The sequence below is a fragment of the Halichoerus grypus genome, chromosome 8 (genome assembly GCF_964656455.1).
Source record: "Halichoerus grypus chromosome 8, mHalGry1.hap1.1, whole genome shotgun sequence".
Classification (NCBI taxonomy): Eukaryota; Metazoa; Chordata; class Mammalia; order Carnivora; family Phocidae; genus Halichoerus; species Halichoerus grypus.
Window position 1 is genome coordinate 108,907,856 of NC_135719.1, and position 25,702 is coordinate 108,933,557.

Below are 25,702 nucleotides of genomic sequence, written 5' to 3' on the forward strand. Positions count from 1 at the left end.
CCCCTGGCTCATGCACACGTGCACATGCACTCTCTCAAATAAATAAAATCTTAAAAAAAAAAAAAAAGACTGAACATGCTATTTACAGTTAAGCCATGGAGTAATCTCTGAATACTTGTACTTTTCTATACAACCTTGGGTTTCCCTGAAATTTTTATTTTTCTTTGTTATTATTTACTTTCAACTTGAAACTACTCACTAATGTAGTCAGATTGTATCTTATCCATATTTTTTTTCAGGAAGTTCTGACAGTTCAGGTATTTTCTTAGTTTCCCATATTCTTAAAGATGTGCTTCCATCTGGACTGGTTGCCACTATTTTTATGCACTGCTCTTATCCTGGGACTTCCCTTCACCAGCCTCTTGGGGTTACTTCTTGCCTCTTTGTATTGGATTTCTTGTTTTCTAGATCTCCTGTTTTCTTGTTTATTGGTTTATGCTTTTATTTTCGCAGAATATATTCTGATACATTAGGTTCCTGATAATTTATGTGATTGGTTCTTTTCTTTGTTTCTCAGTGTTGGAAATTGCACAATAAGGTATCTTAGTGTGAGTTTGGTTCCGTCCATTGTACTGAGTACTTGATGAACCCTTTCAATCTGGGAACTATTTTGTTGATGACTCCCCCCCCCCTTTTTTTAGTTCATTTAATTAATCTCTACACACAGTGTAGGGCCCAAATATATCACCCCGAGATCAAAAATCGCATGCTCTTCCAGCTGAGCCAGCCAGGCACCCCAACTTTCTCCCCTCCTTTTTCCTTTTTTTCCCCTTTTAGTTTTCTCTTGAACTCTTGTTACTCAGATATTGGACTTCCTGGATTGATCTTCCAGTCTTCTTATGCTACTCTAACGAGTTTTTCATTTTGGCTATTGCATTTTTTAATTACCAAGAAGGCATGCTTTTGCTCACTTCCACTTAGTTTTTCTTTCTTTCTTTTTTTTTTTTAAGCTTACTGTTCTTCATGTTTGCGATATATTCTTTTATGTTTCTGAAAATATTCATGGTATCTTTTTCCCCAGAGTTTTCTTCTGTCTGCATAATCTCTGTAAGGACTAGCTCCGTAATTTGCAGGGCCAAGAACAGAGTGGCAGTGGGTCATTTATTGAAGAATTTCAAGACAACAGCAGCAGAGCATTAAACCTAACACAGAGCTCTTCTAAGTGCCGGGCACTCTGTGACTGCCTTGTTCACATGCCTGTGAAGCTGACCCTGCCCTCCCTTCCAACTTGCTTTTTCGGTTTCATCTTTTTTATGCTAGGAAGATCTGGCTGAATGAATTTTTTAAGTTTTTGTTTGTTTTTTTTTTAGATTTTATTTATTTGTCAGAGAGAGAGAGAACATGCAAGCAGGGGGAGTGTCATGTCAGGCAGAGGGAGAAGCAGGCTCCCCGCTGAGCAGGGAGCCCAACGTGGACTCAATCCCAGGACCCAAGGATCATTACGCTTAACTGACTGAGCTACCCAGGCATCCCCTGAACGAATTTTGTTTGATAATTTTTCATTATCTTTATATTTTTCCTAGACTAATCGGTAATATTCTCCTGAGAAGTCTCTTCTAATCTCCCCTGCCTGAAAGTGAAGGCCCGACTGTCAACCTTTTGGGAAAGGGTATTGATAGAGGGGGCTGGGGTTGGTGACTGGTACTGGCACATCAGAGACAATTCTTAAATTTTTAAGAACTTTGTGAGCCATTTGCTAAATATAACAATTACTAAAGATTAAACTTATAATGAAATATTACATTAAAAATCAAATCAATACTAAAAATTTACCACCCCCTAATTATTTTATTACATTTTGTTATTATGGAAGCTCTTGATATTATTTACATCTAATTTATGTGGTGGAAATACTATTTAATAATAGGTTACCATACATCTCTTCTGAACTCTGCGTACAGCAATATCATTTTTTAGCTTGAAGCAGCCATGTAAGAGTATTTATACCATAAAAATTTAGAAAATACTACAAATAACTACCCTTGTTCCTTCCCCCCGCCCCCACGTCCCCCAGGTAGTCGTTAAACATTTATATTTACCAACACACCATGGATGGGGATCTAGTACATATGTTAACTTAAACTGCCTTCATCTTATCTGGTGATTTCTTAGTCCCTATAACCCTTTGTTTTAACCCTTTCTAGATTATCTTCAGCCTTTTGTAAGAGTGAGGGAAGGGCATTTGTCTGCCTGTCTAAAAGACTGGATCTGGGAATTTCATTTCAGAAAGATTTTCTGTTAACCTTTCCCATTTTATCTCTGCTTATCCTTTTGGGGAAGTGTTCCCTGATGGCTTACCTTAGGATTCAGTTTTCTTGGGTCTTTGAGTCTTTTACCTTTTGGCCATTTATATTTCAGCTTTCCAAAATTTGTGGCTGTAATCTCTAGTTCTCTTTGTCCCTTTGGGTTTGTCTTAAAAAAAAACAAGCAAAAGGGGCGCCTGGGTGGCTCAGTCGTTAAGCGTCTGCCTTCGGCTCAGGTCATGATCCCAGGGTCCTGGGATCGAGCCCCGCATCGGGCTCCCTGCTCCGCAGGAAGCCTGCCTCTCCCTCTCCCATTCCCCCTGCTTGTGTTCCCTCTCTCACTGTGTCTCTCTCTGTCAAATAAATAAATAAATAAAATGTTTAAAAAAAAAAAAAAAAACAAGCAAAAAAACTTGGTGTTTGGGGAAGGATTAACAAATAGCTGTGTTTAGTCCACCATCTGGTATTACCCAGAAGTCTGGGATATAATTCTTGACATAAATAGGTAAATAACCTTAGCAATTTAAGCGGGTCTTGAATAGGCTTAGCCAACCTGCCCTGCTGGTTTGCAAGTCCTATAAATGCAGTAGAATTATTATTCTACTGATTTTAGAATATTTTTCCTTTTCATAAAGAAAGAAGTAACTATAAGTAGGTATTTAATCAGATGACCTGCTGTTAGGTTTTTATATGGATGTGTGGGGACGTAAGGAAACACATAACACAATTTCAGGTCACATAGTTTGGTTTGAGGAGAATTGGGATAATAGTACTTAATTGTCTTAGGTCTATGGCAATTCCAGTTGTACTTCAGTGGCTGGATCTGGTGACCTGGTTACCTCATCCACTCTGAAGCAGGCATTCATTGCTCCATCATCTAGTGAGTCTTCTAATCTTAAGACTTTGTCTCTACTTATAACCTCTTCTGCTCAAAATCAGTGCCCTTTCCCCTCATTAGATTTGATGTGATTGGGTTGGTTGGACTCTCCTTTTCTTTAATTTCATACCAAGCCACTTCATAGTCCATTAAGATCCTCCCTTGTCTGTTGATGGTTACCTCTGGAGAAGGTCAGAGTAGGAAGGTCATAGGATACCAGGGTAGCAGCTCAAATAAAAACAATTGCCTGTGATCTCTCAGAAAGAGGATGTGGGCCACTCCCACTCTGGCATTTAAGATACCCAAAAGGTTTTAGCTATGGCTAAAAAGAATAAATATCTAACAGGATACAAGTGTACAGCAATATCCAGTTGCTAAATTAAATTAAACATTTCTGGGGCACCTGGGTAGCTCAGTCGGTTAAGCGTCTGCCTTTGGCTCAGGTCATGATCCCAGGGTCCTGGGATCCAGTCCTGCATTGGGCTCCCTGCTCAGTGGGGAGTCTGCTTCTCTCTCTCCCTGCCCCTCCACCCCGCTTGTGCTCACTCGCTCTCTCTCTTGCTCACTCTCTCAAATAAATAAAATCTTAAAAAAAATAAACATTTCTGCAAAAAGGGCTTCTGGCAACCACTGTTTATTGTTCCTTTTTCTAGTCTCTCCTTTTCTCACCATCTTTTGTGTTTTAATTAGAAGGTTTTTGTTTTTGGTTTGTACATCCAGGTCAGACTCTTTGTATGTGCTAACGGCTTTTTCTTTTTGTTTGGTTGGATTTTTAAAAATTATTTGTAATTTCTGGTGATCTCCTGCCTGGGAAGAAATGCTTCTCTTTCTCAGGATTGGTTGGGAGGATTCGCCTAGGTTTTTTTCCATAATGATATGTGCTCAGGACCAAAATTCTGTGGAGAGCCTGAAAAGGTTTTTTTCCGTTTTGAACTTTATTCACTTAAAAAAACTTTCACGAGTCTCATTATTAAATCATCTGGAATCACATATTTAACAAATCACAAGTGAAAACAATAGAATACTGTGAAATTGGGACTGTCTTGAGATATCTAGGTCCTATGACTATCATGCTTACCATACTCTTTTCCTCAGAAACAGACTTGCATTTGCCTTGGTGTTGCCCACATCATGCATGTGAAATAGGAAATCTATAAATGAGGGACCTTGTCTGCATGGTTTGGGGAGAATTATGGTAGCACTGTGGTAGGTTTAAGAAAAGCTCACTCAGGCAGTTGGCTTTGTCAAGATGACCGTGATTGCCTGCTGACCAGCAGCCTCCGAAGAGCTCCTTTGCTCTGCACTAGATGGTAAAGCAGGGAGCCGTACGGTGCTGGTATAACCAGGCGCTGCTGCCACACCCCTCAGATTTTGAAATGTCCTAAGCCAAATAGTAGGGTGAACTTTCCACCAAGTTTATCAGCAGTTTCTTTTTTCTGCCTCCTTTCACTTAGGGGACATTTAAGTGAGTTTTAAGGTGAGAAAGTTTAAAAATTTTTTATATACCGTCATGGTCTTTATTAAAACTTGTTAAAACTGGCTTGCTGTTGAAATAGCAGATGGCTGTGATAAAATGGGAACACGTCTAAAAAGAAACCAATGCAGATTAAATCATAATTAAAAATATCTTTAATGATTCACTAAAATGTTTTTCTTTTGGGCTGTTAATATTGTGTCCTCTTTTTATTCATCTTTTGACAAAACCAAAGAATTTTTAAAAGGACAGAAAATGACTAACGATGGCTTTGAAATTTCTTCTTCTAGAGATTTTTAGGACTTGGACTTTCCAAAGTCAAAGAATCTTGAAAATAAGACAGTTTTACTTGTAAGAGCAAGGCTGATACTGGGTTTTTGCTTTTTTTCTTCAGTGAGTTGTCAAAATATGGGTTATACTTACCAGGAATACCTGGTCCTCTTGCAATACAAGGAATATCAGAAGGATATTTTCCACAGATGTCTTAAAATGGCAAAGGTTTTACATACATTCCTCATTTCTCCCCCCACTAAAAAAAAAGAATAGGTGTTTTCCTTTATTTCCTTTGTACCATTGCCCAAAGTAGGTATATATGACCTTTTGGAGAGACAACTTGTGACAGTTATTTTTTTTTAAGATTTTATTTATTTGACAGAGAGAGACACAGCGAGAGAGGGAACATAAGCAGGGGGAGCGGGAGAGGGAGAAGCAGGCTTCCGACCGAGCAGGGAGCCCAATGCGGGGCTTGTTCGCAGGACCCTGGGATCATGACCCTAGCCAAAGGCAGATGCTTAACCACTGAGCCACCCAGGTGCCCCAACTTGTGACATTTCTAACTGGTCCCAATGCTTAGGTCCATTGTTGAATGAAATGAATCAATACCGATTCTAAACTGGTGCCTCTCCTATCCATTCTCTATAAAGCTACTCCAGGGATCTCTCAGAAATACTGAACCAACCATGCTACTTCCCCTTAAAAATCCTTTAGTGTCCCTCAGCTACTGAAAGTTTGCCTCTCAGACTTTTTTTCCTTCTTAATTTGTTTTTGGTATTTTAAAATTAATATATATACTGTGGTCAGAAATCCAAACATTGAAAATACATTAAAAAAAAAAATGTCCCTAACTCTCCTCCCAACTGACCAGTTTGCTTGACATTAATGTATTTTTCTGTGTATTTGCAAACTACACATAGTCTTTTCAGTTTTGTTTTACATCAGTAGTATTATACTAAAATACTGTCCCCTTTCTCCTGCTCCCTTTCCATTGAATTGGGTGAAGTTTTTAATATCATGGAAATTAATCCTTTGTATATATTGCAAATACTGTTTTCCCAATCTTTTGCTTATCTTGTAACTTTATGGTGTCTTTTCCCCAAATAGATATTTACAACTTGTATATAGTCAGATATGTCAGTATTTTGTGTATTTTGTTTAAGGAAGGAGGAGTTATGTCCCACTAAGATTTTAAAATCATTCATATTTGACAGAATTGGATTTTACTTTTTTTTCTTTTTTTTTTAAAGTAGGCTCCACACCGGGCTTGAACTCACAACCCTGAGATGGAGACCTGAGCTGAGATCAAGAGTTGGACACTTAACTGACTGAACCATCCAGGCGCCCTTGGATTTTACATTTTACTCAGTCTGGCACTTTTAAGTTTTTATGATGAAGTAGGCATCTAGCTTTCACTCAAATACCCAGTTTTCTCAGTTTATTCAGACATCCTGCTATAATCATTTAGGATGTTGTTTTCTTGAACTATTTATCTATTTCTGCTCTCTTGCCATACTGTTTTGATTACTCTGGTTTTTATGTATATTTTGGAAGTTTTATTTTTCCCACTAGAAATCTTATTGACTGTTCTCTTTTTAAATTTAGATATAAATTACATGCCATTAGATTCACCTTTTAAGAGTATACAGTTCACTGGTGTTTAGTATAGTGACAAAGTTGTGCAACCATCACCTCATTTTCATCACCTCCCGAAAGAAACTTCATACCCATCACTCCCCACCCCGCCCCACACACTCCCACTCTCCAACAGGCCCTAGGCAACAATTAATCTACTTTCTGTCTCTATAGGTTTGCCTATTCTGGACATTTCCTACAGATGGATCGTAAAATACGGGACCTTTTGTGTCTGGATTCTTTTCACTTAATATAATGTTTTCAGAGTTCATCCATGTTGTAGTACTGTCATGAACATGCTATGAAGGCACACTCACAAGTTGTGTCTTTCCACAATGTCAGCTTTATTCATTCATAAAGCAAGGTTAACATAATTATAAAGCAGGTTCAGGATTCCAAACTCAGTGACATTTTATCACATGATTAACTTGGCTTCTCACAGGGCACATAAAACAGAACACAAGTCACACAACAAACAAGATAACACAGGGCTAGGAAGTTAACAAACCAAATGAGAAGTCAGTCTGAGCAGTCAGTCTGTGAGTATGCAGTTGAGATAAGGCCTCTGTCCTGTCTGGGTCAGCTCTGGGCACTTACTGCTTACCATGTTCAAGGAGTGAATGATCTCAGTTCTGTTCGGAGATCAGGCAGAGCCTTTGGTGGCAACTGCCTTTTTTAAATGATCAGACGTAGAAGGGTCAATGCCTGAAGAGTCTGACAGTTTGCTGCAAAAATTCTCTTTTTAAAGGGCTTTAATCAGTCTTGGGCCCTGCACATCTCCTCTGTTTCTGCTCGTTATCAGTTCTAGGGTGTTGTTAATTGGTACTGGTTTTGGTGGTATCTCATAGCTGCAGTACCCTTAACTGCTTGTGTCGTTGCTTGGCACAGGCCCCTGCTTGACAGAAGTGACTCCATCTTGCTTTCTCTTGGGGGAGAGGCAGAGGGGGAGAGAGAATCTCAAGCAGACTCGCCGCTGAATGCAGAGCCCAACACGGGGCTCGATCTCACGACCCTGAAATGACCTGAGCCAAAATCAAGAATTGGATGCTTAACTGACTGAGCTACCCAGGTGTCCCCATCTTGCTCTCCACAAGTACTTGTACCATTACTTCATTAATTCATTGTATGTATATACCACAGTTTGTTTATCCATTCATCCACTGATGGACATCTGGTTTTCACCTTTCACTTTTTCACCTATTTTAAATAGTGCTGCTATAAAATTTTGTGTGCAACTATTTGAGTATCTTGTTTTCAGTTCTTTGGAGATATATCACTAGGAATAGAGTTGCTGGGTCATGTGATAATTCTTTGTTTAGTGTTTTTTTGTTTGATTTTATATTTTGATCTTTGGTAAGTTTTTGAACTGTTAGACCAGTAATTTTTAATTTGATTTTTAACAGGAAAGCCCCATAACCTGTAGTTTGCAAATAATAAGAGATTTTTGTCTCTTCCCTTTGAATATTTTAGTGCTTGTCTTTTGGTAATGTGATGGCTGGCATCTTTGTTTTATTCCTGGCTATAGGATGGGAATGTTTTTAATATTTTGCTATTGGGCATGCTATTTTCTATAAGTTTGTTAGTTTCCTTTTTTTTTTTTTTTCTTTTTAAGATTTTGTTTATTTGTCAGGAGAGAGCAGGGGGAGCGTGAGGCAGAGGGAGAAGCAGGCGTCCCTGTTAGTTTCCTTTTATTAAGGTCAAGTTTTCCTGTATCCCTAGTTTGGTAAGAATTTTTTTGAAAATCAGGAATAGGTGCTGAACATTATTTCCTTGTAAGAATTTATTGCGATATGGTATCTTTCCTTCAAACTGTTAATGTTTGAGGAGCATTGGGCTTGCACTACTTGGTTGATACCTGGTTACTTGAGTGGATTTTTCTTTCCTTCCAGGCTGATGGTTGGTCACACATAAGCAAAACACATTGGCAGGAGACTAGTAGGAGACTAATGCAGGTGAGAAAACTAATGTGTTTTGTGTATGTGTGACCAATCTGAAAACCAATCTAAGAACCTTCGTTCTGGAAAATCTGTAGCGACAAGTTCAGCAATGGTGTAGAGCTGTACATGTTAGGATATAGTCCAACATGTTTATTTTTTTCAGTCCTCTTAGTCATTTTGTCCTGCAAACTATCTATTTATTTATTTATTTTAAAGATTTTATTTATTTGAGAGAGAGAGAAGGAGAGATAGTGAGAGAGTACAAGCGGGGAGGAGAGGGAGAAGTGGGCTACATGAAGAGCTAGGAGCTGGATGCAGGGCTTGATCCCAGGACCTTGGGATCATGACCTGAGCTGAAGGCAGATGCTTAACCGACTGAGCCACCCAGGCGCCCCTAAACTAAACAATTTAAAATCTATTCAGAATCAAGAAACACACTCCTTTAAGTGTTTATAAATATACTCCATAATTGGTTCTGCTGCTCCTCCCACCTTGTTCCTGATAAAAAACAAAGCTACAGAATGCTTTGAATTTTAAGCAAGTGGCAAATTATCTCTGTTCACAGGGTGCTCATCACCATAGTAACAAGGAGCCAAGTCATTTTTGAAGTGGGGCAGGATGCTTGTCCATTGCTTTTCAGAGGACCTAAGACAATCCAAATACCTTTTTGTAGATTAGACAACAGGCCTGCTCAAGGTGTGTCTAAACGTCTTCAGCATACACAAGTCACAGATGAAATAGTTTGTAAAGGAGGTAGAATCCCCATTTGAGGTTCTGTCACATTATAAAGACTCCAAAACAAATCTAGATGGGCTTTACTTTCTGCCTGAGAATAATCAAGTAGCTTCCTATTAAGGCTCATTAATTCACCCCTCACCCCCACGCCATACATGTTGAAGGCAACTGGTGGAGAAGGTCAGGGGGACTAGGGAATTAAATGAGGCAAAGATGAAAAATGAGTTTTAGATTTGGCCCAAATTGTGTGGGCAGGGGTCACAGGTAATCTTTGGTTTAAATATGTGGTTAGATTTTGAATTGCCTTGTGTTAGATCTTGCTATGGAACAAGGTTATTTGGGAACTAAATCTCAGAGATTTTCCTTAAATGTGTTTAAAGCTGTATTTAAAGCTAAGTTCTGGGGAGAGGGTTGGTGGAGAGCAAAAAAGAATAGATCAGGATTTGAGATTTGTCACCTGAAACATCTACCATGATTTTTGGAGGATGTGAAAAAATAAAACCAAATTTTCAGGTAGCTAGTAAAATATAGAGGGCTATCTAGAAGGTTATTAGCAAAAGAAAAGGTTTTGGGCTAGAATCCCCTTCCCTTAAAGGGAAGGGCAGGAGGTCTGATTATGCTGATTACTCCATCTTCCTTTGGGGGATGGAGTGGGCCCTTATGACAGAGTACCTCATTTCTGCTGATCAGAAAATTCCTGACCCGGTTAAGACTGCATTTCTGGGGGAGGTTGATACTGCAGTTAGCTTAGGTATTAAGCCCTCATTTGGTGACTTCACCTGGCCCAAGTGATGCCATTTTGGACCTGTGGTTTTCTTTTTAACAAGGGTGTGGTACAGAAGAAAAGGATGGAATTTTCCTTTTGCCTTATGGGATTACACTGGCTGCTGAGTTTGAGAGCAGACCATATGGAAAGCAAGAGTAGAATTGAGAGAACTAATGCAGGTGAGAAACCATGGTGGCTTAGAACAGAGTGGTAGCGGAGGTGGTGGATGGTACAAGTTGACCCTTGAGAAACAGGGGTTTGAACTGCATGGGTCTACTTATATGCACATTTTTTATAGTACAGTACTGTTAGATGTATTTTCCTTATGATTTTCTTGATATTTTCTTTTCTCTAGCTTTATTGTAAGAATACAGTATGTAATACATATACAAAATATGTGTTAAACAGCTGTCTATGTTATTGGTAAGGCTTCTGGTCAACAGTAGGCTGTTAAGTTTTGGGGGAATCAGAAGTTATACTTGGATTTTTTACTGCATAGGGGTAGGGAGGTGTCTGTGCCCCCAGTCCCCCTCATTGTTCAAGGGTCAGCCGTAGTTGGAGTCTGAGTATATTTTGAAGGTAGAGCCAATGGGAATTCCTGATGTGGTTTGGGAGAGAAAAATGCGGTCAAGGATGACTCAAGGATTTTGGCTTTGGAAGTTGGAAAAGTAGGGTTGCTGTTTACTAAAAAGGGGAAGATTGTGGGAGGGTGGTGGTGGAACGTGCACAGGGAATCAGGGTTTTGATTTTGGACATGTTGAGTTTGAGATGCTTATTAGACATCCCGGTGGAGATTTTGAATAGTTAGTATACAGACCTGGAGTCCTAGACAAAGGTTTGGGCTGGCCACTTTGGGGCAGCATGTAGGTTATATTTAGAGCCATTAGACTTGGATGGAGCACTTAGCCAGTTTCCAGTCTGTCTGAGGAGCCCTGGGACGTCTCAGTGAATTCACATGTGTTGCTGCAAAGTATTTTAAAATTTTCAGAAAAACAGTATGGGTGGTGTGCAGACTTGACATGTATTAAAAAAAACAATTTTTTTAAAGATGTTTGAGATGTATGCTTGTGTTTTTTATATTTCTGTATAAGCTGAGTGCAGTTTTTCTTTTTTTAAGATTTTATTTACTAATTTGAGAGAGAGAAAGAGCAAGCACGAGTGAGGGGAGGGGCAGAGGGAGAGGGAGAAGCAGACTCCCCGCTGAGCAGGGAGCCCAGTGTGGTACTTGATCCCAGGACCTCAGATCATGACCTGAGCTGAAGTCAGATGCCTAACTGAGCCACCCAGGTACCCGCTGAGTGTAGTTTTGAATGTACACTTAGTGTTTCTAACAAAAGCAAACACAAAATTCACATTTTATTAAAATTGTTCCCCAGTATATCAATCAGTCCCACGTAGCGGAACTGATTGTACTTAATTAGAAGTTTTTGGAGGGGTGGGGAAGAGAATTTGCCGTGAAAACTATAGAGAATCATTGCCTGGAGGCCCAGGGAAGGGCTGATGGAGATTGGTGCAAAATGTCTTTAAAAAGCACTTTATTTCTAAAATTGATGCGTATTTTGAATTTTTCTCTAATATTCTCTTCCCATTCTTAACCTTAGAAATGTTTAAAATTAATTCCATGGAATAACATTTGCTGCAAGAATGAATGCTTCAGTATGTTCTTCTCTTTAAAGTGAGTATACTATTCAGCTTTGAGATGTGAAGACTCAAAATTTGGGAGAGCTGGATGTAGTCAGGCATCTTTAGCAGGAACGTGATCTAGGGGTGCCTGGGTGGCTCAGTTGGTTAAGTGTCCGACTCTTGGTTTTGGCTCAGGTCATAATCTCAGCCCCGCTGGGCTCTGTGCTCAGCGGGGAGTCTGCTTGAGATTCTCTTTCTCCCTCTCCGCTGCCTCTCCTGCCCCCTCTCTCTCAAATAAATAAATAAATAAATCTTAAAAAAAAAATTGAAGGAACATGGTCTAGTTAAGTGAGCAGCTGGAGAGATTTAGAACAATTAAGGGAATTAGCTCAAGCTCAGAAGAGTATGAATACCTAGGAAGTTAAAATCCATTTGGCTATATCACTGAGGAAAGTATATAATAAACCGAAGTTGATTAGGCTTTAAGGAGGAGCTTAAAAAAATTTTAAGCTATGCTTGTTCTGCCTTTAGGAAGGGGTGGGGCTGCTGAATTTTCTTGCATTGAGCAAGTCCTTTGGTTCTTTTTTTTTTTTTTTTTTTTAAGATTGTATTTATTTGTCAGAGGGAGACTGCGTAACTGAGAGCACAAGCAGGGGGAGCGGCAGGCAGAGGGAGAAGCAGACTCCCTGCCGAGCAGGGAGCCCGATGCAGGACTCCATCCCAGGACCCTGGGATCATGACCTGAGCTGAAGGCAGACGCCTAACTGACTGAGCCACCCAGGCGTCCCAAGTTCTTTGGTTCTTAACGGGGTATAATTAGTTGTGGGTCAAAAACTGTACATCAGGAGTCATCATAGCTTGGTTGAATTATTCCTTAGGTTTTTTCTTTCTTTGCTTTTTTCACATGTAACCCAAATCTTCTGGTTTAATAATACTGGTACCAGAAGAGGAGACAAATATGAATGGAGGACTCAGGTATTCAATTTCTGAAATTGGAATTTTGATCCCCATTATGACTTAATAAATCAACACTAATTTTAGTATAAGCCAGCCTTTGGAGCCTTGTCAGCTCAAGAGTTCAGTGATAAAAGTGGGTGTTCTGGTCCTGTATCAGTGTGTGAAGACATGGCTAGGTGGTCATCTCATGGTTCTTTGATTTATAATTCCCACAGTAAGGAGGGTTCTGGTTCAGGAAACCAAATAAACATTACGCTTTCTTTGTTTTTGTTTTGAGCATGAAATAACAAGATTGGATGATTTTAAAACCAAGTTTTATATTTCTTGATGCCTTTCACTCCCTTTCTAAAATTTTAACTAGAATTCTATTCAATATTATTTTGGAGAGTCACTGAATTTCCTGTTACTGGATTTGTGGGATGTGGGTAGAAATGTGATAGTGGGATAGAATTAAAATATTTGTGCAACTTTGTTTTAGAAAAGGCATTTTGGGATTTAAATCTTTAAGACCAAAAAGAAAATTTCACAGTAATTTAATTTTTCTGATAAAATTTGCCTCTTTGAGCCTTCCTATTTCCTTTTTTCCTGGGGCCATGCTAGGAAAAATGTTAATTTTAGTACTGCTTTTTCTTTACCTTATGGCTAGCCTTTATTTTCATGTTAAGTTCAAAGATAATGCTTTTCCTGTTTGATTTGCCTGTCTTTTGTTCCTCTACTGATGTTTCTCCTTGCCATCTTCCCAAATGAGAACCTGTAGAGGCATTTATCTGTAGTTTTGATTTGTGTGTTTCCTGTAATCATGCAAGAAATTTAGGGCTGAGTTGCATCAGATAGCTATGACATCAGTCTTCTCTTTCCATCAAATTTAGTTTTAGTGTTTAAAACTTAGGAAATACTGTACTTTTACGCTAACAGTGAGTGACCTAAAGAATAATCTCTTGATTTTTAATGTGATTCCTGGGTGTTCATCCTTTCCCTTATATTGTCTCAAAATCTCTTTGAATTTTTTTTGTGCGTGTGTCTCTCCATAAATCTTCTAAAATTTGTTTCAGATCTACAGTATTTCAGGAATGGTTTGAGCACACACCAGGATCAGATTCAGTTCCAAAAAAGACCTTGCTTAATGTGCCATTTTGTTTCTATTATCCTGATGTTCTTATCCCATTTCTAGATTTGTCATGTAAATGGGCACTCATATTCTTTCTAATGAGTTCTACTTACCAAGAATTTTTTCATTTCATGATACAGTTGACTGTAAAATAGCTTTCTGAAATCTTATGCATTAAATATATTATTTATATATGATACATATGCTCAGTACTTCCTTTTCTTTCCATGAAGACCTTTTATGTACATATGCTTTATTAGTCTGTCTTCCAGCTAGAATGTTTATTTAATGAGGATGAGTATTTTTGTATTTTGTTCACTACTCTATCCCTGGTCTTTGGAAGAGTGCTTGGTACATAGTAGATGCTCAGTAAATAATAAGTGAGTGAATGAAAGATCTAGTTAGTATCTTAGCTCCCAAACTGAGATTTGAATAGAAGGAGAAATGATTGCTTGAATGTTCAAATTAGAGACTGGAAATTATTTTATACTTGTGAAATGGAAGAAAATTCAACTTTAAGGATTGGTGAAAATTCTCGGGGATAAGAAAGGCCTGATCTCTTTAGGCCCCACAAGATAGTTGCAATTTCTTTCTTTCTTTCTTTTTTTTTTTTAAATTAAGTAGGCTCGGGCACCTGGGTGGCTCAGTCAGTTAAGCGGCTGCCTTCGGCTCAGGTCATGATCCCAGGGTCCTGGGATCGAGCCCCACATCAGGCTCCCTGCTCAGCGGGAAGCCTGCTTCTCCCTCTGCCACTCCCCCTGCTTGTGTTCCCTCTCTCGCTGTGTCTCTCTCTGTCAAATAAATAAAATCTTTAAAAAAAATAAAAAAAATAAAAAAAAAAAATAAATAAATTAAGTAGGCTCTGTGCCCAATGTGTGACTTGAACTCATGACCCTGAGATCAAGAATTGCATGCTCGGGTTGCCTAGGTGGCTCAGTCGGTTACCAGGGTCCTGGGATGGAGTCCCACATCTGGCTCCTTGCTCAGTGGGGAGCCTGCTTCTCCCTCTGCCTGATGCTCCCCCTGCTTGTGCACTGTCCCTCTCTCTGACAAATAAATAAATAAAATCTTTAAAAAAAAAAAAAAAAAGAATTGTATGCTCTACTGACTGAGCCAGCCAGGTGCCCCAGTAGTTGCAATTTGAGAATGCAGTGTTGGTGTTGGAGATTTGAATGAGGGTGGGTTTAGAGATCTTTACCTTCTGTGTAGTTTTAATCAAATCTTTGTGGTATACACTCATAAATATTTTAATAGTTTTTCCTATGCTGCTCTCATTCTCTTTTGCACTGAATAATTTCTGGTCTGGAACAGTATTTTGAAAATTTGAATAACGTGAATCCCATCCAAAGGAAGAAATTTATTGAAGCCTTTTAATATAATAGATAAAATTTAAAAATTTTTACGTTGCATTATTGTGTAGTTACTAGTAAACCCTGTATGCTTCTAGGTCTTATGCAACTATAAGGAGAAAATAAATACATAACATAAATAGTACTTTAATATTATTTTGACACTATTTTGAATAAAGTTTGAAAAACTAAATTGATTACAGTATAAATGCTGACATTCTACAGATTCTTTTGTGTTTGTCATATTTTAAAGATACCGTGATAACTCATCTTCTCTACTTTTCTCCTTTGGGCTGCTGTTGAAACCTTTGTTCACACACTGGCTTTCATTTTGCTTTCATTAAAACAGGGTTTCAAGCACATTGGAGCATATCTGTAGGTGTTAAATAATTATTTTCCAATTGAATTCAGGAACTGAAGAAGAACATCCTATTTGATTATCCTTGGGTATTTAATATTTTTCTCAGCTATACATTTCACTCAGAGTAGAAATAAGAATTATAGTAAATGTTATTCTCCTGGAGGGCATTGCTATAGGAAACACTGAATGAACTGATTTAAAGGGTCTGTTTATGCATGAACTTGGGTTTAGCACTGTCACCTCTCCATTAGATTCCAGTTAATACAGGTTAGCTTCTGGTTTGCCTCTGGAAAATGTTTAGTTCTCTGCTAATGACTGTAGAAGGCTTTTTGGATACAAAGTTCTTTCTCAGATTGTCTTTTACTTTGCTTTCTAAAAGTTGGAGGGAAATGTTTAAAATTAGATGGGACTGAGTGTCAGTTCCTGAAGTAAGACATATTACAGTGTTTTCATAGGGAGAACTTGGTGTACCTCTTTATTTGAATCTTTTATAATTTAAAATGTAGTGTTTTGGGTTTGTAGCATATCAGAAAATGTTGACCTTTGAAGTTATGGCTACATCACTACTTGATTTTGAGCAAGTTTCAGTTTCAGTTTTTTTTTTTTTTTTTAACAGTCTTAGGTCTTTTATTTTCTTTACATTTATCATGCCATGAATTCATAGGGAATGGGTTCCAGCAGTTCGGGCTCCTTTCCATTGGTTCTCACAAAGTGCGCTTCTCTGGGTGGGGCAGGCTGGCGCTTCAGTTGAACCCAAGTACCTTTCTCTTTGGCATCCTTCTTTTTCTGATCATTTTCCTTCACATGCTTCAGGAAGCTATCTCGGCTCTTTTGAGTGTTTAATATGCTCAACGCGTACATTAATTCTCTTGGCAAGAATCTTGCCCTTAACTTGTTTGTTTACAACAATGCCAACAGCATGCTGAGTAACATTGTAGACTCTTCCAGTTTTGCCATGGTAGCATTTGTGGGGCATTCCTTTTTGAACAGTACCCATTCCCTTGATGTCCACAATATCACCTTTCTTATAGATTCGCATGTGTGTGGCCAAAGGAACAACTCCCATGTTTTCTAAAAGGCCTAGAGAACATATAGCGGGTACCTCTCCTCTTTCCCTTTGTGTTGGTCATTTTGGCGAATTACTGGAAGATGGCAATTCCAGCCGAAAGGAAGCACAAGTTTCAGTTTCTGAGCTTTTATCTTCTTTTCCGCACAGTGGTTACAGACTGCAATACAAAAACATTGAAGGTTATAGGTTTGTGGTGATAGGAGGACCATAGTGGGATAGGCATACAGAGACCGGGGAGAAAGGAAAGAAGGAGCAGCTGGTACAAAGGACCCAAGATGCAAATGATCTGAGGAACAGATACAAAACATTCCTTCTAGCTCAGGTGCTGGTATGTTTAGGGAAGATACTTGTTTTCTTTTTCCAGTGGGCTACTGTTTGTTAGCTTATAAGACTATCTTGCCTAGGGAATAGAATCCTGCTTTGAGGCTGACAAGGAAGAGTTAGACCCTTGAGTCACAAATTCCAGGTTTGTGAATTACGATTAGTTATTTGTACTAATAGTCTGTTTCTATAAGATTGGCAGTAGGAAAGAGAGGAATGGGCTTATTACTAGAAATTTGGGGGGAAAGTTTTGTATCATTTCTAATTCTTACTATATTTGGCTTTGCTGTTTGGTATGTATAGTTTTTCCACCTATTAACCCAGCAATGAAATCTGATCTTAGGTATCAGGTTCTTCTTTGTGGTTTGGTTTGTTGATAATTGAAGTGCCTAAAGGTTCTGGGTGTGAATTCTGCATACTTTATAATTAATTTAAAACCAGGGAAGTTAGGATTTTCTGTTGAAGTAGTTAATGACACATTGTGGCTTTAAAATTAATGTATGTATAGCTGTTTCACCAAAATAACCAAAACATGATAATAGGACATAGTTTATGTTTTTAGTGCCCTTAAAGATGAAAGTATTTTTAAATTTCTTGGTGTCCTTTTCTTTCTAGTTTGGGTGTGTAAGAGTCTGTTCATCAGAAATATTTTAGCACTGATGTTGGTTTGGCATTTTTTTTTTAAATCTTTGTAAACATGACCCTAGACAGCTGTGTTTAATATAGTAAAGAATCATGGGGAGACTTTATGGTGTTTCTTGTTGGGACTTAGTGTATGTGTATTTTAGTATTTAAAGGATGTGGTTTGGGGCTTTGAAAATGAGAGGGAGGTTGCCTAACTCATAGCTGAATGCCTGCTTATCTAGATTGTTCTGTCCTAGAGGTTATTAGCAACATGAAAGTTGTTTTTACTCTAGTGAAACTGACAGTATTGTTAGAAACCTTTTGTGGAAGTTACACACATTGCTGGTGAGTAGGATTTTCTTTGAAATCTGACATTGCATAGGAATGTTTTAGGTAACTAGGGTGCTGGAAAAAAGCTGCTACTGAAGCCAAACTACTTTTTGCTTTGCAGAAAAGTGACCATTACCTGGAGGGTATCCTCTGTGTTTCCACCTCATCCACCTTCCATCTCTGAGCTCGCAGTGCACTAGGTCAGGAAATGGTGGGTGGAGTTGCTTAATTGCATCAACTTCCTGGGCTGCCCAAGTATTGATTATTCATATGTTCCATTTAAAAGATTGTTGCTTATTGGCTGGTTTCTTTTAAATCCTTAGGTTTGACATTGATTCAGTCTAATGAACGCTTGCCAAGTACAAGGCACTGTGCTGCATGCTCTGTGAGAGCTACAGAAAGGAGTGTGATTACTCATACCTTTCAGTTTACAATATAGTAGGGGAGAGGAAGACAAGATAGACAATGGTAAGTGTCCCAAGGGAGGCATATAGTAGCCATTCTGTAACATTGATGGGTGAGGGTGGGGCAGTGGATGAGACCTGGGCAGGGAGGGGCCCAGCGGGGTGAGCAGTTTCAGTAGTTCTAGTGGGTAAAGAATGAAAAAGATGGTGGAAAAAAGGACAAATGGCCACTGTGAAGGTGAAGGAAAAATACAAGGAAGAACTAAGGCAGGAGCTGTTAATTAGAAACCCTGAGATTTCCCAAAATTCTGTGCAGAATTGTTTGTGTGCTCTGGCCTTTTTTCTTGGGCAGAGAACTTTGACTTTTTCTCAGATTCTGAAGTGTCCAGAATCAAAAAAGATGGAGAACCACTGCTAAGTTATCAACCTTTGATAACAGAAGATCTTGAGGCTTTGTAGAGAAATTAAGTCATGGGGTAGTACAGTTTTTTCTTGGGGGAAGTAGGATTTGGAGGACCGAGTTTATGAAATTGTCTCTGGAGCAGGGCAGGGATTGCCTTGTCAAACTGGGTGTCCCACCCAGCAAGTTTAGTGGATCCATTAGTAGATTGCATGACAGTGAAGGGTAGGTGTTTTGAGTCAAAGGAGTTTCCTAGGCATTATTTCCCCCTTTATTTGGAGGCCAGATTGATGGAGATGTGGGCTATCAGGATGCTGTTGTAGAACAGTTCCCAGGGCTTACTTTTCATGTAAATTGTTCTGTGCTTGATCCCATGGGGGGAATGTATAAAATACCACACAGGGACCCTGCCCTAAAGGAGTTGATGGTATGCAATGCTTTCCTTTTGGCTTTTTGTTCAGCTTGGATTTGTGTATGTTCAGTTAATCTTTGAGTCTTTGATCATTTCCTGGGCAAAAGAAACATTTCTATTAAAATGAACTCAAAATGACTTTGGTCTGTGACTTAATTTTCCTTTTAAAGAATGGAGAACCACTGGGATTTGAGGATTTAGGAAATACCGTCATAAATATACTATACTCGTAATTAGGAAGCTCTGTACAACTAATTTGGTGACTTTGGGCAAATCATTTGATTCTTCTTACTGTTAATTTTTATATCACACAGCTTTAAAATGTTATAAGGCACATTTTATTTTTTTACTTTTATTTTTTAAAGATTTTATTCATTTGAGAGAGAGAGAGCACAAACGGGGAGAGGCAGAGGGAGAGGGAGAAGCAGACTCCTGGATGAGTTGGGGGCCTAACATGGGGCTTGATCCCAGGACCTGGAGATCATGACCTGAGCGGAAGGCAGACACTTAACCATCTGAGCCACCCAGGCGCCCCTATAAAGCACATTTTAAAAAATGATTCATCCCCTAATACTCTAAGATGAATTGCTTGTATAACTGATTATTTAAAAATATTCATTATACTTTAATTGATCAGTTTCCACATTTGTGAAATGGGAATAGATAATAATAATAATCATAATTGTATGTATCTCATAGAGTTGTCCTGAAGATGAAATTAATGCATATACATGCTTAGTAAATATCAGTGGCTACATTATTAATAATATTAATATTTTAATACTATCATTTTCCCCTTCCCCATGGGTGAATGTAATGGGGTGTATTGTTATAAAAGAATTTATAATGAGATATCTACAATTTCCTATGCATTTATCGAAATGTTTAAATTATATTTATCTTTAAAGTTATGGAAGCTAAGTGCATTTCTACATAAGGCTGATTTGGGTATTAGACTGCTCGTTTAGGTTACAGAATGAGAATGAGGGAATTGAAAGCTGTGTCTGTTTAAATAAGAAATGGATGGGGCGCCTGGGTGGCTCAGTCCTTAAGTGTCTGCCTTCAGCTCAGGTCATGATCCCATGGTCCTGGGATTTGAGCTCCTCATAGGCTCCCTGCTCCGCGGGAAGCCTGCTTCTCCCTCTCCCACTCCCCCTGCTTGTGTTCCCTCTCTCGCTGTGTCTCTCTCTGTCAAATAAATAAATAAAATCTTTAAAAAAAAAAAGAAATGGATTGATTGGTCTTTTTTAGGGGGGATTGATTGGTCTTGATCATTGTTGTCTTTCAGTTCTTTTTAATTTGACTCTTTGTCTGCTTTTCTTTTTATCTTTTTTGTTGCTTTCTGATTTATTTCCTGTTCAGTTTTCAGTAACTGGTGTGGAGTAGAATTTATATTGGCCCGTGTCTGAACCAGGAAGGAGTGATACATCAGATAACATGGGGCTTAGTGGAGAGGGACTTAAAATGAGTCCTGTGGAGCTGTTTCACCCAGGAACCACTGAAGGAACTCCACAGTTTCCTCCAAATCGGACTCTATGCAGCTTCACCCTGTTTGTGCATAATGAACATTTCTGGGCTCATTCATCCATATTTTTCCAAATGCTTCCAATTATTTATCCTTTTTAAAAACCAGTAATTATGGGAAAACTCAGTTATGTACAAAAATACAGAAATAGTAGAGTCATAAACCTGCACTTAGCTATACCCAGCTTCTACAATTATCATCTCATGACCAGTCTTGTTTGGTCTATACTCACAGCCATTTCTTCTCTCCCATATTGTTTTGAAGGAAATCTCAACTATCCTATCACTTTATCTAAAAAGATTTTAAGATGTATATCTAAGAGATGAAGACTTAAAAATACATACATACACACATACATATTAATTTTTATAATATGTCTATTTGGCTCAGCATCCAAGTATTTAGTTGGTTTCTTAAGTTTCTTTAGCAGGTTTGTTTTGTTTTGTTTTGTGGTTTTTTTGTTTTTGTTTTTGTAGGCTTCACACCCAACACAGGGCTTGAACTCATGACCCCGAGATCAAGAGTTGCATGTTCTACTGACTCAGTTAGCCAGGTGCCCCTTGTTAACTTCTTTTAATGCATAGAGTTCCCCACCCCCTCCATCTTTCAGTCTTTCTAACTCGGAATTTGCCTGAATAAACCAGCCTTATTTTGTTCTGTTTTACTGTTTTGTATCCCTCAGATTTTTAACATATTTGTGTCTCCTGTGTTTCCTATAAATTGGTAGCTGACTCTAAGGGACCAGATTAGAATTTTTTTTTTTTTTTAATGTCTTCTTTTCCTCCATCAGGAGCATGTGCTGTGTTCCAGGTTTGTGATGTTAACAGCTACTGATGATCAATGCCTAGATCCATTAATTCAGTAAAAGTTGGAAAATGGTAACATATGTTTCTGTCATTCCTTCCATTTATTTTGAATCAAAACCTATGAGGAAATAAAATTTTAATTTAAGGCATTAATGGCTTTAAGTGTATTTATTTTGATTTAGTATTTTTCCTGACTTTGTAGCAGTGATTAAAATATAGTACATGATTTGGTGTTGAGATATGCAATATACTATATTGGGTGTCTGACTACCGCAGAATGACTTCAGACCCATGTGTTTCATCTAGTTAGGACGTTGTCTTACACTGCTCACTGGTAGTTTTTCCCAGCTAGAGATAATTATGAGGGATAAATATGCATTCTAGTTAGAGTGTACTTCCCTACTGTCTAATACTATAAATTGCTGTTTTAAAGTCTTACCTGCTTGTGTAAGTTTTTCTTTTCAATGAGCTTAAGTGCTTAATTTTCTAAAAATCATTTTTAGGCTTGATTTGGAATCAGGAGCAATAAAGTCTAAAATATGTCTGGTTAGTACAGTTAACTTTGGTATTACTCATTAAAGATCTTGGTTTTTGAATTGTGCAGTTTTCTTTTATATAATTGTAGATCAGTTTTCTCATTTCATAACGGTTACATTTTACATTTGAATGTTATCAAAGGGTCTAGGGCCCACTTGGTGTCTTTGAGGACCTTTCAAATAGTGCTCTATTAATATTTATAATATGACAATATTTTTGTTTCTGGGAAGAATTTGTTTAGAAAAAAACCAGTCACTTCATTGGTATTTCATTTAAAGCAAGCATCTAAAGCTCCTGGACTAGAAAGTAGTCGAAGGCCTAGTGGTTTTGCCAGGTCAATGAAGCTCATAAGAATATCTGGCAAGGTTAATAGAAGAGGTTTTCTTCAATAAATCAGAAAGTGACCGGATAATTAACTTCTTCCCCTCATACATTTTACTGCCTTTCTTCTTTATTCTCTTCAGATCTTGCTCAAGCTCAGTGCTCTTGAGGTGAACTGACTTACCTCTTACTACCCAGAGCTAAGAAGTTGTTGAATTTATTCTTCAGATACATCTACAGTGGAATAAACTTGATTTTAACTTTTCCTTGGGGGATTTTGTGAGCTCACTTTACAGATGAGCTTGGGCTTTTGATCAAGTAAATGGACATAGAAGGGAAATTAAGTAATAGACCAGGAAATAAAATTTAAGTTTTTCAGCAGTTTGCCAGCTGGAGCTTCAGCAAGTTATTTTTTGGGTATCTCTTTAGAAAATAATGGTACAATAAATCTCTTTAATGGATAGCAGTTTTGTTTTCTGGGGCTCCATCTTGCCACTAATACCATGTTGAATCCAACACAAAGCTATAGTGATCCCGTTGAGGTGCTTGTACAATAGAGATGGATGTTAAATTCTCACCCCATTTTCCAGATTCAGGCCGTCTCCTCTAGAATACAGCATCCATTCAAATTCAACAAACAATTTTTGAGGCTCCAGAGGCAACAGTGGTAAATCAGGCAGACAGGGGTCCCTGTCCTTGGGAGTTTACATCTTAGTAAAATAATTAAATAAAATTATTTCCCCAGGTGGAATAGTTAATTCTATGTAAGTTTCTCTTTTGCTCAATTGTCTGAACATATCCAAAGCTGCTGTCTGAGGGAAGTCAGAGAGTACCTTTGCCCAGAGAGAGTAGAAGACAAGCCAGGTTTTGAAATTTCACAACATGATATCTTTGACTTTGAGTTTGGGATGTAGAAAATAATGGATCTTCTTTCAATAAACAAGAAACTTGCTAGTGATTGCTACCTATTGTTATTTTCTTTTTTATTTTAAGATTTTGTGCTGAGTTGCAGTAGGTTTTTTAAATTAAATTTTCTGAAGTAATGTTTCTTTCTTCTCCCTTCTGCCTACCTGTAGTGTTGGCTAATAGGATTAAAATTTATTCTGGTATTATTTGATTGATCATTAGTTATTTTCAGCCCTTTGGTAAGTAGTTAAATATAAACATGGTTACTGTCTATCCTGTATTTTTCAAGATAATCTCAGTTTCAAGTATTTTGGTCCATTTTTGGATAGACTTAGTTTATTTGAGAGAGAGAAAAAAGAAGGTGAGAGAGAGAGCACAAGCAGGGGGAGCGGCAGGCAGAGGGAGAGGGAGAAGCAGACTCCCCACTGAGCAGAGAGCCCGACAGGGGGCTCAATGCCAGGACCCTAAGATCAGGACCTGAGCCAAAGGCAGATGCTTAACCAGCTGAGCCACCTACGTGCCCCAGACTTAGTTTTTAACTTAAATAATAAATCGTCTTTTAGGTCAGTGCTCTTTAACTTTGAGTCCGTGGACCCTGCTGAGCTTTAGGGAGGTGGTTTGTGAATCTCCTGAAACAGCAATCATGTCAGACTTTGTGGATATGTGCCCTTTCCTCTGGGAGGATCCATTTGCTTTCATCAGAATTTTAAAGGGCTTATAGTGCCTGCAAAAAAGAGTAATAACCACTGTATTTTGTACAAATGAGATTAATAGGAGTGGTAACATTTTTTCCCTTCCAGACATATATTGCAGAAAGATGATTGTCCGGGTGTTAATTTTTGGAGCAGTGAGTTCTTGAATGATTTGAAGTGTTCTCTTAAAAAACTTGGATTGTATGGAGATCTGATCAGTATAGTTTGTTATTTTTCTTTTATGTGATCTTAAAACATCAAGCCTTAACTCCTGAGTTTCTTATATTTACCCCATTGTTACAGGCTGAATTGCAAGGTGCTCTGCACCTTTTCACATGTTGAAGTGCTAATCCCCAGTACCTAGGAATGTGACTGAATTTGGGGAGAGGGCTTTTATTATTTATTTATTTATGTTTTTGTTTTTTTTTAATCTTATTTGAGAGAGAGAGAAAAAAAGCATGAGCAGGGGAAGGGGCAGAAGGAGAAGCAGGCTCCCCACCAAGCAGGGAACCCTGATGCAATGCAGGGTTTGATCCCAGGACCCTGGGATCATGTCCTGAGCTGAATGAAGGCAGAAGCTTAACTGACTGAGCCGCCCAGGTGCTCCAGGAGAGAGGGTTTTTAAAGAGGTCATTTAAGGGGGCACCTAGGTGGCTCAGTCGGTTAAATGTCTGATTCTTGATCTCAGCTCAGGTCTTGATCTCGGGGTTGTGAGTTCAGGTGCATGTAGAGCTGCGTGTGGAGCCTACTTTTTTTTTTTAAGTGATTAAGTTAAAAGAAGGTAGACAGGTTGGGCCCTAATCTAATCTAACTGGTGTCTTTAGAAGAAAGAGGAATTTTGAACACAAGGCAAAGACATGAAAGGCGCGTGTACCCAGAGGAAAGACTGAGGACACAGTGAAAAGGCAGCCAGCCATCTAAAAGCCAAGGAGAAAGGCCTTGGGGAAAAAAAACCCAAAACCCACTGTCACTTTGATCTTGGACTTTTAGCCTCCAGAACTATGAAAAGTAACTTTTCTGTTGTTTAAGCCATGCAGCCTGTGGTATTTTGTATCACACCTCAAGCAAACTGACACACTCATGATGAGGTAGTAGTTGAGTGTCAATAAAAAGTATAGCAAGGTCACTTTTTCCTCTTTGCCCCAATGCATTTTTAGGACAATGATGAAGTGTTGTGTATAGCTTCACATAATCTAGTACTGGAAAGAGATGGTAGGATCTATGAAATACAAATATAATAGATATTAATATTCCTATTCATATTGGGCCTTATTCTTGATCATTGTATAGTTTCCCATTTGCCTATGGTTATATTTTAATGTCATCTCTTCTATTCTCTACCATTTTTCATTCTTTGGAACTAATTTTTTTTTCTTAAGATTTTATTTATTTATTTGACAGAGACACAGCAAGAGAGGGAATACAAGCAGGGGGAGTGGGAGAGGGAGAAGCAGGCCTCCCGCTGAGCAGGGAGCCTGATGGCGGGGCTTGATCCCAGGATCACAACCTGAGCCAAAGGCAGACGCTTAACGACTGAGCCACCCAGGTGCCCTTGGAACTAATTTTTATAAATAAGTCTATTATAAATCAGTACCAGAGTAGAGTCTGTGTGTATTCTCCTGTGTGTTTTCTATACAGTCATTCCAACCCAGCCTTATTCTCTGATAATATCATCTGGACTCAGGCCTCTGTTCCAGACTATCATATTTGCATTCACTTTTTGAAGTTTCTCTTTGCCAAAAATAAAATTTGAGTGCTCATAGTGATGCCTGCCTTTATTCTGCAAATTTTTAAATTGGCAAATTAATGAAAAGGATCCATGTATGTTTCTCAAGTTTGCCAGGAGGTCAAGAATTCTGTCAGTTTTTTTCATGCTGAAACCCCAAGGTATAGTCTAACACTTAAAGGGAAGTTAAATATTTTAATAAACGAATAGATTTTAAGTAGGTTATCAGATTCAGACATCCAAAACCGAACCCATAACCCAAATTCTTTTTCCTCTCACAGTTAGACTTCT

The 25,702-nt window shown here is 38.4% G+C and overlaps 1 protein-coding gene and 1 pseudogene across 10 annotated transcripts in view; one reads left to right on the forward strand and one right to left on the reverse strand.

Annotated features, from left to right (window-relative positions):
- Positions 1-25,702, forward strand: part of FBXO34 (F-box protein 34) — an 86,148-nt gene that overhangs the window by 46,446 nt on the left and 14,000 nt on the right. For 2 of the 10 annotated variants that reach the window (XM_078053731.1, XM_078053733.1), the window contains one exon: positions 6,118-6,264. The exons of 3 other annotated variants lie outside the window; for them this stretch is intronic. In XM_078053731.1, the coding sequence (XP_077909857.1) occupies positions 6,257-6,264 (8 nt within the window). In that variant the 5' untranslated portion in view covers positions 6,118-6,256. Of the gene's footprint in view, positions 1-6,117; positions 6,265-6,317; positions 7,596-17,927; positions 18,151-21,213; positions 21,302-25,702 lie in introns of those variants that run through there. 5 more of the 10 variants (XM_078053734.1, XM_078053735.1, XM_078053732.1 and 2 more) reach the window with 5 other exon arrangements.
- On the reverse strand, positions 15,631-17,014 carry LOC118549485 (large ribosomal subunit protein eL21 pseudogene; annotated as a pseudogene).